At 42.5% G+C, this 13,204-nt stretch overlaps 1 protein-coding gene across 2 annotated transcripts in view; it reads right to left on the bottom strand.

Moving 5' to 3' along the window:
• The window catches only part of LOC126251546 (1-phosphatidylinositol 3-phosphate 5-kinase), a 437,758-nt gene that overhangs the window by 313,430 nt on the left and 111,124 nt on the right, over window positions 1–13,204 (bottom strand). For both annotated transcript variants that reach the window (XM_049952056.1, XM_049952057.1), the window contains 2 exons: window positions 6,760–6,921; window positions 5,366–5,528 (listed from right to left, as the gene is read on the bottom strand). In XM_049952056.1, coding sequence (XP_049808013.1) covers window positions 5,366–5,528; window positions 6,760–6,921 — 325 coding nt within the window. The remainder of the gene's footprint in view (window positions 1–5,365; window positions 5,529–6,759; window positions 6,922–13,204) is intronic.

The following is a 13,204-nucleotide window of genomic DNA, read 5'->3' as shown; positions in this document are numbered from 1 at the left end:
GTAGGTGTAATTGCACTGCATGCTTCTTATATACTCTTGCAAACTATCATGTTGTAGCAGCTTCACAAAGCACAGCATTTTTTATGCAGAACCCTCTTCCTCTCCTCCCTCCCCCTCCCCCATACCAAAAAATGGAAGTATTAGTAGTTGGTTAAATTAAGAAAAATATACCAGGCCTATGATCTTTAAGTCTGCTAGTCAACACCACATAGTAACACACTAAAGACGCCAGTGATCGGCCATACACATTCAACACAGAATTTTAGTGATACGCTAGTGACTGTTGTCGTTTCAACTCTCCAACATTGTGAACGGAATTTGATATAAAATGACAATTTGGGGAGTGATCGTATGATGTACATAAATTTTTATGTAACTGTCTTGATTGAAAAGTTTTTTCAATAGAATTACGAGTTTCAGCTCTACAATAGCCATCATCAGGATCTATAGTAGAAGTAAATGAAAAAAAACTTACTTTGTACTACGATAAGGAGTAGAGATGAAACTTCATAGTACAGAGTTTAATTTGTGAGTTATAATGAGCTTCTAACAAGGAGAAACTTTAATTTACTGGCCGCATTTTAGTCTCAGTTCTTAAATTTCTTGTGAGTTTGTGTATCTAGTAGCCACAGTTCCACATTTTAATTACTGTCTAGTGTTAGTTCTGCCACCTTTAGCACAGATATAAACTGTGACTGCTGCATCCAGATGTGAGTTTAGTTGGGGGGCCCTCACTCACAGCTCTATACAGTGCTGTCTTTGGTCACACAGATTGGAGTGTCTGCTAATGTGAAAGACCTTCTGAGGGCTGACTGAAAGGCCTCCCAGGTACATCTGATGTTTAAGGTGCTATCTGACGTTGAGAAAGATCCCGAGCCAGATGCAGTCACTTGGCCCGTTTCAGAGGAAGCCTCTTGGCCTGCAAGATCTGATCAGTTATAGAGGTTGGAGTGGGAGTACTGGTAATTGGGAGCTCCAGCATTAGGGTTGGGGTTGGGTTGTTTGGGGAAGGAGACCAGACAGCGAGGTCATCAGTCTCACGTGATTAGGGAAGGATGGGGAATGAAGTCGGCTGTGCCCTTTCAAAGGAACCATCCCGGCAATTGCCTGGAGCGATTTAGGGAAATCACGGAAAACCTAAATCAGGATGGCTGGACGCGGGATTGAACCTCCATCCTCCCGAATGCGAGTCCAGTGTCGAACCACTGTCCAGCGTTAGGTACATAACAGAGCCCCTTAGAAATATGGCTGCCAAGGCAGGGAAGAAATACAGTGTGCACTCTGTGTGCATACTGTCAAGTATAGCTCCCACCCAAACAAACTCACAGGAACTATCTACTTAAGTTTCACTACAAGATAAACTGCTTCTAACAGCAATAAACACTCCACCATCAACAGTATTTAACCTATGCTTTCTGAACTCTGTTAGGTCATTTGCAAAAATTTTGCCTAAGCTTATCTCTGGCATCAGCCAGCTTTCAATACCCACAATAATTTGAGCTTCTGTGCTTTCTATTTGAATCTGGAGCACTGGTTCCATTCCAACATGCTATGACAATTTACAGCTACAGTACTGATTGTTGCTATGACTACCCTTGTCCTGTGTGTGTCCTGTACCTTTTAAGACTGAAACACTTTCTGCACTTACCGGAGCTCTGCCTTCATCTCACAAACAGGACTCATTCCAGTTGTGAAGCACATGCATCCAGATGCAATGAAGAGCACAGGGTGCAGCCAACTGCAGGCAGTGGCTCATGTCAGTACTGATGATTTGTGCCACTTTGGATCAGGAGAGATTCTCTCTGGTTTCAATTGGCTATTAGACTTGGTAAGGGCTAAGTCTTGCCTACGAGATGAAAGCAGATCTTCTCAGGAAAGTACAGAAAGTCTTTCAGTCTCAAAGCATGCAGGACAAACATAGGCCAAGGGCAGAAATAGCAACAATTAATATTATAGTTGTAAATCATCATAGTGTGATGGGATGGAACCAGAGCTCCAGGCACTAATAAAAAGCACTGACGATCAAATTTTTTGGCTGCCAAAAGCTGGTTAAACTGGAGATAAGGTCAACTGAAATTTTTACAAAGGATCTAACAGAGTTTAGTAAGGGTAGGTTAAATACTATTGGTGGTAGACTGTTTGTTGCTGTTAGAAGTAGTTTATCTTGTAATGAACTTGAAGTAGATGGTTTCTGTGAGTTTGACTGGATATGAGTTATATTTGACAACTGGAACAAATTGATAATTGGGCCTTTTACCGTCCCCCCCCCCCCCCCCCCCAACTCGGCTGATACAGTTTCTGAACAGTTCAAAGAAAACTTGAGCCTCATTTCAAATAGGTGCCCCAGCCATACCATTGTAGTTGGCGGTGACTTCAATCTACCCTTAATAAGTTGGCAAAAATACATGCTTAAATTCTGTTATAGGTATAAAATATCATACAAAATCATGCTAAATACTTTCTCCAAAAATTATTTTGAATAATTAGTTCAGGATCCCACTCAAAGTGTGAATGGTCATGAACACATACTTTATCTCTTAGCAACACACAATCCTGAGCATAAAGGGAGCATCATGATTAATACAGAGATTAGTGACCACAAGGCCACTGTACAAAGACTTAACACCATAAGATGCACATCACTAAGAATGAACACAAAATATATCTATTAAGGAAAGCAAACAAAAAAATTGCTTGATGCCCTCCTAAGAGAGTGTCTCCACTCTTTCCAAACCATGTAAGTGTAGACAACATGTGGCTTAAATTCAAAGATTGGGAGATTTATACCAAATAAATTAACAAAGATGGTACAAAAACAGGTCAGAACACTGTTACCGAAGCAACAAAAAAAGCATGCCAAATTCTAAAGACCACAATACCTTCAAGACTGGTGACATTTTACTGAAGTCGGAATTCATAGCATGGACTTCAATGTGAGATGCTTTTAATAACTTCCAGAATGAAACTCTGTTTCAAAAATCTCTCCAACATAAAATTGAAGAGATTCTGATTGTATGTAAAGTACATTAGCAGCAAGACATAATACTTTCACTGTGTGATACCAATTGTAATATTACCAATGACAGTGCCACTAAAGTGGCATTTTCCAAAATTTCTTCACTGAAGAAGATGGAGCAAATACTCTGGAATTCAAATTAAGAACAGCTGTCAACACGAGTTACTTAGAACTAGATATCCTTGGTATAGCAAAGGAGCTTAAATTATTTAATAAATGCAAGTCTTTTGGTCCAGACTTTGTTCGAATTAGGTTTCTTTCAGAGTACGCTAACATGACGGTTGCTTACTTAGCAATCACATGCGACCATTCACTCGATGAAAGATCCATACCTAAAAACTGGAAAGCTGCACAGGGGAAACAGGAGAAATTTGACTAATTACAGACCCATATCACTGATATCAATTTGCAGTAGAATTTTGGAACACATGAATTACCAAAAGAAAATGGTCTATTGATGTACAGTCAACACGTACTCAAAAAATATCCTTCTTGTGAAACACAACTAGCTCTTTACTCGCAGGAAGAAAGGAGTGCTACTGACAGCAGATCTCAAACTGAGTGCATATTTCTAGATTTCCAAAAGGCTTTTGACACTATTCCTCACACCTGACTTCAAATCATATTGCATGCCAATGGATTATTGTCTCAGTTGTGTGACTGCTTTCATGATTTCCTGTCGGAAATGTCACAGTTCATAGTAATTGATGGAAAGTCGTCGAGTAAAACAGAAGTGATATCTGTTGTTTACCAAGGAGGTGCTGTAGGTCCTCTGCTGTTCCAAATCCATGTAAATGAATTAGGAGACAATCTGTGCAGCGCTCTTAGATTGTATGCAGATGATGCTGTCATCTACCATCTAATAAACTCATCAGAAGATCAAAACCAATCGCACAATGACTTAGACAAGATATCTATATGGTGTGATTAGCGGCAATTGACTCTAAATAACAGAAAGTGTGAGGGCTTCCACATGAGTACTAAAAGGACTCCATTAAATTTCAGTTACATGATAAATCACACATCTAAAGGCTGTGAATTCAACTAAATGCTTAGGAATTACAATTACACATAATTTGAATTGGAACAATCACATAGAGAATGTAGTGGGGAAGCCAAACCAAAGACTGTGTTAACACTTGGAAGATGCAAAAGGTCTATTGACAAGATTGACTAAACTACGCTTATTCACCCTGTATGGAATGGGAACCTTGCCAGATAGGATTGACAGAGGACATCAAAAAATTCCAAAGAAGGGCAGCTAATTTCGTATACGTGTGAAATAGAGGAAAAGAGTGTCATAGATGTAATATGCGAGTTTGGGTGGCAATCATTAAAATAAAGGCTTTTTGTATTTTGGTAAGATCTTTTCACAGAATTTCAATCACCAAATTTCCCCTCTGAATACGAAAATATTTTACTGACTCCAACCTACAAAGGAAGAAATGGTCATCATAGTACAATAAGACAAATCAGAGCTTGTATGGAATGATTTCAGTGTTCATTTTTTGCAAGCATGGTTAGAGAGTGGAATGGCAGAGAAATAATCTGAAGGTGGTTCAATTAATCCTCCAACAGGTACTTAGCTGTGAATTGCAGTGTAGTCATGGAGAAGTTGATGCTGAATAAGAGATTAAAAACAAAGGACAGAAAGTATAAAATAAACAAGGTAGACCTCTCATTCACCTGCACTGCAACAATTCATAATTATGTAAAAATATGAGTCAAAATAACCATGCATGCTTGAACTGTGTACAGGGTGACAATTACTGAACTATATGAAATAAAACCATTATTGCTTCTGAATGGTTTGTGTTAGGACATTCAAACTGCACAGTTGGCTGTGGGGCATTATGGGAATTAGTATGTGCATTGCTGTTTGGTTTAGCAACGAAACCCACTTTCATTTTTCAGATAGGTTCATCAATAGGTAAAACTAGCGCATTTTGGGGGACTGAGGACCCGCATTTTGCGATCAAGAAGTCTCTTCACCCTCAACAGGTCACAGTGTGGTGTGCAATGTCCAGTCACAGAATAATCGGTGTGATATTCCTTGATGACATGCTGACTACCGAATGGTACGTGAAGGTTTTGGAAGATGATTTCACCCTCATTATCCAAAGTGTCCCAGATTTCGACAAGATGTGATTCATGCAAGATGGAGCTCGACTCCATTGAAGCAGGAGTGTGTTTGATGTCCTGGAGAGACACTTTGGGGACAGCATTCTGGTTTTGGGGTACCCAGAGGCCACTGGCATGAGCCTCAATACTAACACCATCTGTATATGTGCATATCACTATCCCATGACTTTTCTTACGTTAGTGTATGTCCAATTACAATTAACCTACTCAAGTCTCGAGAGTGTTTCCTTCTCCATATCTTCTTGCTGTTGACCAGAGGCCTGTGGCTGCTGAATTGATTCTTCATGGGGAGACACCTGTTGTAGCCACAATGTGCCAGACAGGAACTCTTTTGTCAGTCCAGCACATACATCTTGTGAGCAAGCACTTCCTGCAACAATTGTAAGAAAATTGTTTGCACTTCAAATAAATTTAGCAACATTAAAAGAAGAGCAACAGGAACCATCAGGAATGCATATTATTTTGGATCACAGGGTTTTCAGACTACTCATAAGGCTGTCACTATTTGCTGCTGCCTGTGGAGAGTTACCAATAACCAGCAAAGTATAATGTAATTACAAAAGCAATTGTCATCAAATAAACACATGTATAGTCCCTTCTTCATGCAAATCAAAGGAGAAGACAATTTCTTATATAGAGCTTATTGTTATTTACCAAAAGTAAGAGTGCTACAGTGAAATAATAACACATAGAAGTAAAAGTATTTGACTACTGATCAGAAGTGTGTTTTGTGACAAAGAGTAACATACACAATATTTACAAACATCATAAAAACTTTGAGAGTTTGTCTTTCACATATTGTATCATTTGTTACAATGTTCCTGGTAATTTGTCTGTACCGATTTTTCAAAGTGGTTTATGGACATTACAACTGCACTGTATCTACATCTACACAATTATTCTGCAGTTCACACTTAAGTGCCTGACAAAGGGTTCACTGAACCACCTTCAAGGTATTTCTCTACTGTTCCACTCTCGAACAGCATGTACGAAAAATGAATACTTAAATCTTTCTGTGAGAGCTCTGATTTTCCTTATTTCTTTATGACAATCATTTCTCCCTATGTTGGTGGGCACTAAGAAAATATTTTCACACTCTGAGGAGAAGTGACTGAAATTTCTTGAGAAGATCTTGCTACAACAAAAAAGAGCCTTTGTTTTAATGAGTGCCACTTCAACTTAGGTATCATATCCATGGCACTCTTTCCCCTATTTTACATTAATACAAAATGAGCTGCCCTTCTTTGGAATTTTTCAATGTCCTCCATCAATCCTATCTGATGTGGAACCCACACAGAACATCAGTACATCAGTACATCAGAAGAGGGTGGAGAAGCATAGCGTAAGCAGTCTCAGACTTTGTTGCATTTTCTGTGTTCTGAAAATACATCGTCATCTTTGGTGCTTTCCCCACAACATTAACTATATGTTAACGAATTTGTTATTGTAATCCATAGTTGATTTCATGACTTTAGATTTGTGTGATTTATCATGTAACCAAAATTTAGCAGATTCCTTTTATTATTCATATGGATGGCTTCATACTTTTCATTATTAAGAGACAACTTAAATTCAATATTAAACAACATAATAATACTCACTGCTAGTTTTCTCTTGTTTAATGCTGTGCTCCCCATCATTCTCCTTTGGGCGTGATAATGTGACTATATTCTCTTCCACATTCATGTCCAGATAAAATGATGAACTTGATGATGGAAGGTGTGGAGATTCTAGTTCAGAAATCTGCATTTCTGGTTCTGAGTCTATGTAAGACAGTAAAGAATCATATTTTAATATTAGTTTACTGCCTATTGTCTCAAATATTGTTTAACTGCTTACATTACTTGTTCTATATACATATATAAAAAGATCACAAGCTGAAAAATGTAAAATTAACAAATTAGTTTTGTTCACAGCGAAGATAAAACAGTAGGCATGATTTTATGGAGTAGGTTGGACTGTTTCAACAAGTAAAAAGATATACAAAAAATGGAAAGTCCAGGATGGAATAATGGCAATAGTCAAAGGAGGATAAATTGCTACTCACCATACAGAGGAGACACTGAGTTGAAGACAGGCACAACAAAAAGATATCTGTAGATTTGAGCTTTCAGCCAAAAAGCCTTCTTCTGAAGTATTCGCACTAGCACATGTCACATACACATGATCACAGACTCTGACTAGCCAGAGACAGTGGTCAATCAAGTGAGAGTTGGGTTTGTGTGAATGTGTATGTGTTTTCTACTTTAGAAGAAGGCCTTTTGACCAAAAGTTCAAACGTATAGCTGACCTTTTGTTGTGCCTGTCTGCATCTCAACATCTGCTCTATATGGTAAGTAGCAATCTATTATTTTCATATTAGAATGACACAATGATTTATTCTAACTCATAGCAAGCCAGTGTAAGTGACAGACATTTAAGTTAAACAATCGAAGAATATCGAAAATGTAGGAAAAGACAGATTGCAACTTACTGTAAAGGCACACAGGCACAGTTAAAAAGACACTTGCATGAAGCTTTTGGCCATATCCTTCATCAACAAAAGAGAAACATACACCATTCATACATACAAGCAAGCACACATCACATCATGCACACAAGACTGCCATTTCCAGCATCTGCTGTCTGGCAGAGTGTGTAGGGACTGAATGCCACCAGGCGCAGCATCAAGAGGTTGTGGGACAGGGAGGTTGGGGAAAAAAGAGTGGAAAAGGAGAGGAGCAGGAAAAGATGGACAGGTGCATTGGCAAAGGACAGCAAAAGAAGAGGGTCAAAGTCTCGTCTCCTACCCTCTTTGTTTGCCACCCTCTACCAAAGCACCTGCCCATCTTTCCCCTCTCCTCTCCTTTTTCACTCTTTTTTGTACCCATCTCCCTGCCCGACACCCTCCAGATGCAGCAACTGCTGCCATTCTAAACAATGCACACACTGCCAGACCGTGCTCGTCTCTCTCCCCACCCGTACACAACTAACCCTTCTCCATCCCTACCCTCTCCAGATTGGTGCTTGCACCCCATGTGATAGGTGAATTCTGGCCTGAGAGGCTGAAGGTGGTGGTCATGTGTGCATGAGGTGTGCTTGCTTGTGTGTATGATTGGTGTGTGTTTCTTTGTAGAGGAGGAAGGCTGTGGCCAAAAGCTTTATGTAAATGTCTTTTAATTGTGCCTGTCTGCAACTTAATGTATCTTCTTTACGGTAGGTAGCAATCTATCTTTTCTTACATTGTAGAAATTTGAGTTATTTATATGTGAAAGTATTAAGCACACACATGTAAAATAGAGTTTAAAAATGGTTGGATAAAGTTAATGGAATGCATCAATACTGACTAATGACAAAATTCAAAGTGTTTGTTTTGTTTTAGGGTGCAAAAAACAACTGAGGCCATACGCACCCAAGTCAAAACTACAGAACACAAACACAGAGACAAGGGAAATGACTATATGTCAGTCCCAATGGACAGAATAGGAGAAAGCTAAAAAAGGCATGTGGAAAAAGGGCTTAAATAAATAAATAACACCATACAAAAGTGGAGGTCCAAAACTAAAAATTAAATGCTCTTCACCATATTGCTTAGGCAGATAAAAAGGAAAATGTGGACAGACCATGTGTCATTCGCTGAAACGGCTGATAAATCAGTTGGCAAACCCAAGCTGGAACGTAAATTGGTAAAAAAAAGGGCATTCCAGCAGTAAGTGGGGGACAGTTAAAATTTGGGCGCAATGCGTACAACGTGGCGGGGCAGCACTACTGAGCAAAAGACGATGGCTAAAAAGGCAGTGCCCAATACGCAGCCGAGTTAAAATAATGTCCTCCCGGTGGGAGAGCCGAGAGGAGGTTGTTCAAGGTGCCAGGAGAGGCTTAATAAGACGAAGCATATTCCTGTGAAGAGAGGACCATTGGCGATGCCAAAGGGACACCACCTCCTGACAGATGGCAATGCAGAGTTCATCAGAGGAAATAGAGGTACTTGCAGGCTGAGGTAAGAGCACTGCAGCCTTGGCAGCAGCATCAGCAGCCTCGTTTCCTGGCAGACCGACATCTCCAGGGACCCACAAAAACATGACATTGGCTCTACCAAGAGTGATATAGTGACAGTTTTCCTGGATCCACTGCACTAAGGGATGAGCAGTGTACAGCGCAGAGAGACTTTTGAGGGCCCTGAGTGCGTCTAAGCAGAGGACGCAATTGGGAAGGCTGTGTTACTGGATGTACTCTGTGGCCTGATACAAAGTGAAAAGTTCAGCTGTAAATACTGAGGAGTGTGCTGAAAGCTGATGTCGAAAGACATGGGTGCCAATGGCGATGGCACACCCAACCCCACGGTCAGTACGAGAGCCATCAGTGTATACAAAGGTACTATCGCTAAATTCCATGCGAGGGTTGTGAAACTGAAGGCGATAGACCGAGACAGGAGTAGTGTCCTTAGGAATCGAATGAAAGCCAAGGTTAACATGGACCACTTCACAAAGTCAAGGTGGTGAAGGGTTCACACCCACTGGGAAAGCTGCAGGTAGCGTGAAGTTAAGCCACCGTAGCAAGTGGTGAAAGCTGACTCCAGGAAGTAACAGAGAAGAGGGATGAACCCCATACTGATGATCTAAGGAATCATCAAAGAAGGAGGCACAGGAGGAGTAGCCATGCATGGCAGACAAATGGCATGCATACCTGCTGAGGAGAAAGTCATGGCGGTAAGACAGTGGTAATTCAGCAACTTCAGCATACAGACTCTCAACCAGGCTGGTGTAATAGGCACCCGTGGCCAAACGGATGCCATGATGATGGATAGTATTGAGAAAGCGTAAAAGGGATGGGCGTGCAGATGCATAAACAGAGCACCCATAGCTGAGTTTCGAACAGACAAGGGACCGGTACAAATGGAGGAGGGTGGTTTGATCGGCACCCCAAGAGGTACCATTGAGGACACGTAGGACACTGAGGGACTGCTACAGTGGGTTGCCAGGTAAGAGACATGGGAGTTTCCTATTGAGCATGAGCCCCAGGAATTTGTTAGTGTCAGCAAATGGAAGGGCAACAGGCCCACGATGTACAGATGGTGGGAGAAACCACTTGTGCCATCAGAAATTCATACAGATGGTTTTGTCAGTGGAAAAGCGAAAGCCATTGGCGATGCTCCAGGAGTGAAGACAATCAAGACAATGCTGAAGACACTGCTCAATAGACAGGTCCATGAGGAACTGCAATAGATGGCAAAATCATTGACAAAAAGGGTGCCAGAGACGCCCAGCAGCAGACAGGCCATTATAGGGTTAACGGCAATAGCAAAAAGGATGACCCTCAGGACGGAACCCTGAGGCACACCATTTTCCTGAATTAAGGTAGCCAACAAGGCAGAACCCACATGCACCTTGAAAACTCGGTCTTGTAAAAATGCCCATAGAAAACAGGGCAGGCACCCAAAGAAGCCCCACGTGTAAAGAGTATGGAGGATACCAGTTCTCCAGCAGGTGTCATAGACCTTCTCAAAATCGAAAAACACGGCCACAGTCTGGAATTTCTGCAGAAAACCAATCATGACGTGGGTGGACAAACTAACAAGATGGTCAACTCCAGAAAGCCGCGCTTGAAATTCACACTGTACATTCGTGAGTAAATGGTGAGACTCGAGCCACCACACCAGCCAGGCATGACTCTTATGTTCCATCACCTTGCAAACACAGCTGGTAAGAGAGATGGGGCAGTAGCTACAATGAAGGTTTTTGTCCTTACTGGGCTTAGGTATGGGTATGACAGAGGCTTCATGTCAGCGTCCAGGGAATATGCCCTCAGCCCAGATGCGGTTGTGTGTGTTATGCAGAAAGTGCTTGACCGCAATAGAGACGTGCTGCAACATCTGGTCATGGATAGCATCTGGCCCTGGGGTGGAGGACCAGGATGAACTGAGAGCATGATCTAGCTCCCTCATAGTGAAGGCAGCATTGTAGCACTCACGATTCGGAGAAGAGAAGGGTATCACCCGAGCCTCCTCCACTCATTTCTGACGGATGAAGGCAGGGTGATAGTGGGAAGAGCTCGAAACTTCCACAGAATGGCGGCCCAAGGTGTTGGAGATAGCAACAGGAACCATGACGACATTGGCACCTACTGTCAGGCCTGAAATGGGGGAATGGATCTTGGTTCCAGAGAGCCATCGAAGGTTGGCCTACACTACAGAGGAAGGTGTGGATCTGTTAAAAGAACTAGTGAGTGAAATCTCACTAGCTCTTTTGCTATCCTGAAGAACTCGATGACACATTGCATGCATCTGTTTATAACGAATGCAGTTTTCCAGTGTAGGGTGGCGGTTAAAAATTCGAAGAGTACATCTCCATGCGCGAATTGCATCGTGGCATGCCTCAGTCCACCAAGGGACTGGGACACAACATGATAAGGAGAAAGTGCGAGGAATGGAATGTTCTGCAGCAGTAAGGATAATGTTTGTGAGATAGTCCACCTGGTCATCACAACTAGGGAAATCTTGCTCTGTGAAGGTCGCCAAGGAGGAATAAAGCTGCCAGTCAGCCTTAGTAAGTTGCCATTTGGGTATGCATGTGGATAGGGTAGGGTTCAGCAGATGGAGAGCACACGGTAAATGGTAGTTCGAGTAGGTGTCAGAATGAACGGATCACTCAAAACAATGGGTAAGCTGGGCAGTGCAAAAGGATAGGTCCAAATGGGAATAGGTGTGCAAGGAGTCAGGAAGGAAAGTGGGTGCTCCAGTGTCAAGGCAGAAGAGGTTGAGTTGGTTAAGAAGGTCAGCCAAGAGGGCACCTCTTTGGCAGGTCCTGGGAGAACCCGAAAGGGGATGATCCACATTAAAGTCACCAAGTAGCAAAAACAGGGGAGGTAGCTGCCCAATAATCTGAAGGAAGTCTGCCCTGGTGATATCGAAGGACGGAGGTACATAAATGGTACAGAGGGCGAAAGTCAGGTGGCGAAGGAAAAGGCGAACGGCAACAGCTTGAAAACGGGTAGTCAAGGAGATGGGTTGACCATGAAGGTCATCCCTTATGAGCAGCATGACACCCCCATGACATGGGATACCAACCTAAGGGGGAAGGTCAAAACGAAATGGTAAATAATGTGAAAGCTCAAAGCGGTCTTGAGGGTGCAATTTCGTTTCCTGAAGGCAGTGTACAAGCGGATGCTGCAATGCTAGAAGCAACTGTAAATCCTCTTTGTGGGACCAAAGGCCACAAACATTCCATTGGAGGACAGTCGTGAGGAGGAAGAGATGTAGGGATGTCAGCTTGGTGGCCGCCAAGGGACAGCCAGTGGAGAGTCACTACTACAGGGCACAGAAGCAGGAAGATCTTGCTCAAGGGGTTCACAGAAGCATCGGCGTGCTTGTGCGGTTGGTCTGTGGCGTCCAAAGCTGAAAAATGGTTTGGTGGTGTGCACCAGCGAGATAGAGGCCGGCCGGGCTAAGTGACCACGTGGCAACGCCATAGAGCAGGATCTTTGAGTTGGTGAAGGAGAAGACCATTTGTCTTTAGCAGACTTCTTCGAGCCCTTCTGGTTAGAAGAAGACTTGGGTGTTGCTTGACTGGAGGAATGGAGGAAGTCTTCTTTCCTGCCTGCCGGTTGGCCTGTACCAGGGGGTATGTGCGAACCCTACTTGTCGACCCAGGGCTGGGAATTACGCGTTACCCAGTCACCGTTTACGTGTCAGACACATGGGCCAGCCTTCAGGAGTGCACAGGGAGGAAGAAGAAAGAAGGGGGTCCTCAAACGCCAAAGAAGAGGAATTAGAGGAGAAGGGACAAAAAGAAAGGAAACGGGAGCCAAAAAGAAAGTTGAGACTATTCGCAGGTCAGCGACAGAATGCAAAAGATTCCCAAAAATACCCCAGACATGTTCCCCAAGGGAGGAGAAAATGAACAGCAAGAGGACAGACATATAGCATGGAAGGGAAAAAGTGCTGCAAAGGCTGGGGCCTCTTGGTACACAAGCACGAACCCACCAAAGAGTGGCAAGCCCCCTGGGGGGAATTCAGAGTGTGTGTAGGCTTACTTACCAAATACAATCAGTCTCTAATGGCACTAAAAT

This window comes from Schistocerca nitens, chromosome 4 (genome assembly GCF_023898315.1).
Source record: "Schistocerca nitens isolate TAMUIC-IGC-003100 chromosome 4, iqSchNite1.1, whole genome shotgun sequence".
NCBI lineage: Eukaryota > Metazoa > Arthropoda > Insecta > Orthoptera > Acrididae > Schistocerca > Schistocerca nitens.
Note: the sequence above shows the minus strand (reverse complement) of the source record. Positions and strands in the feature narration are given on the sequence as shown.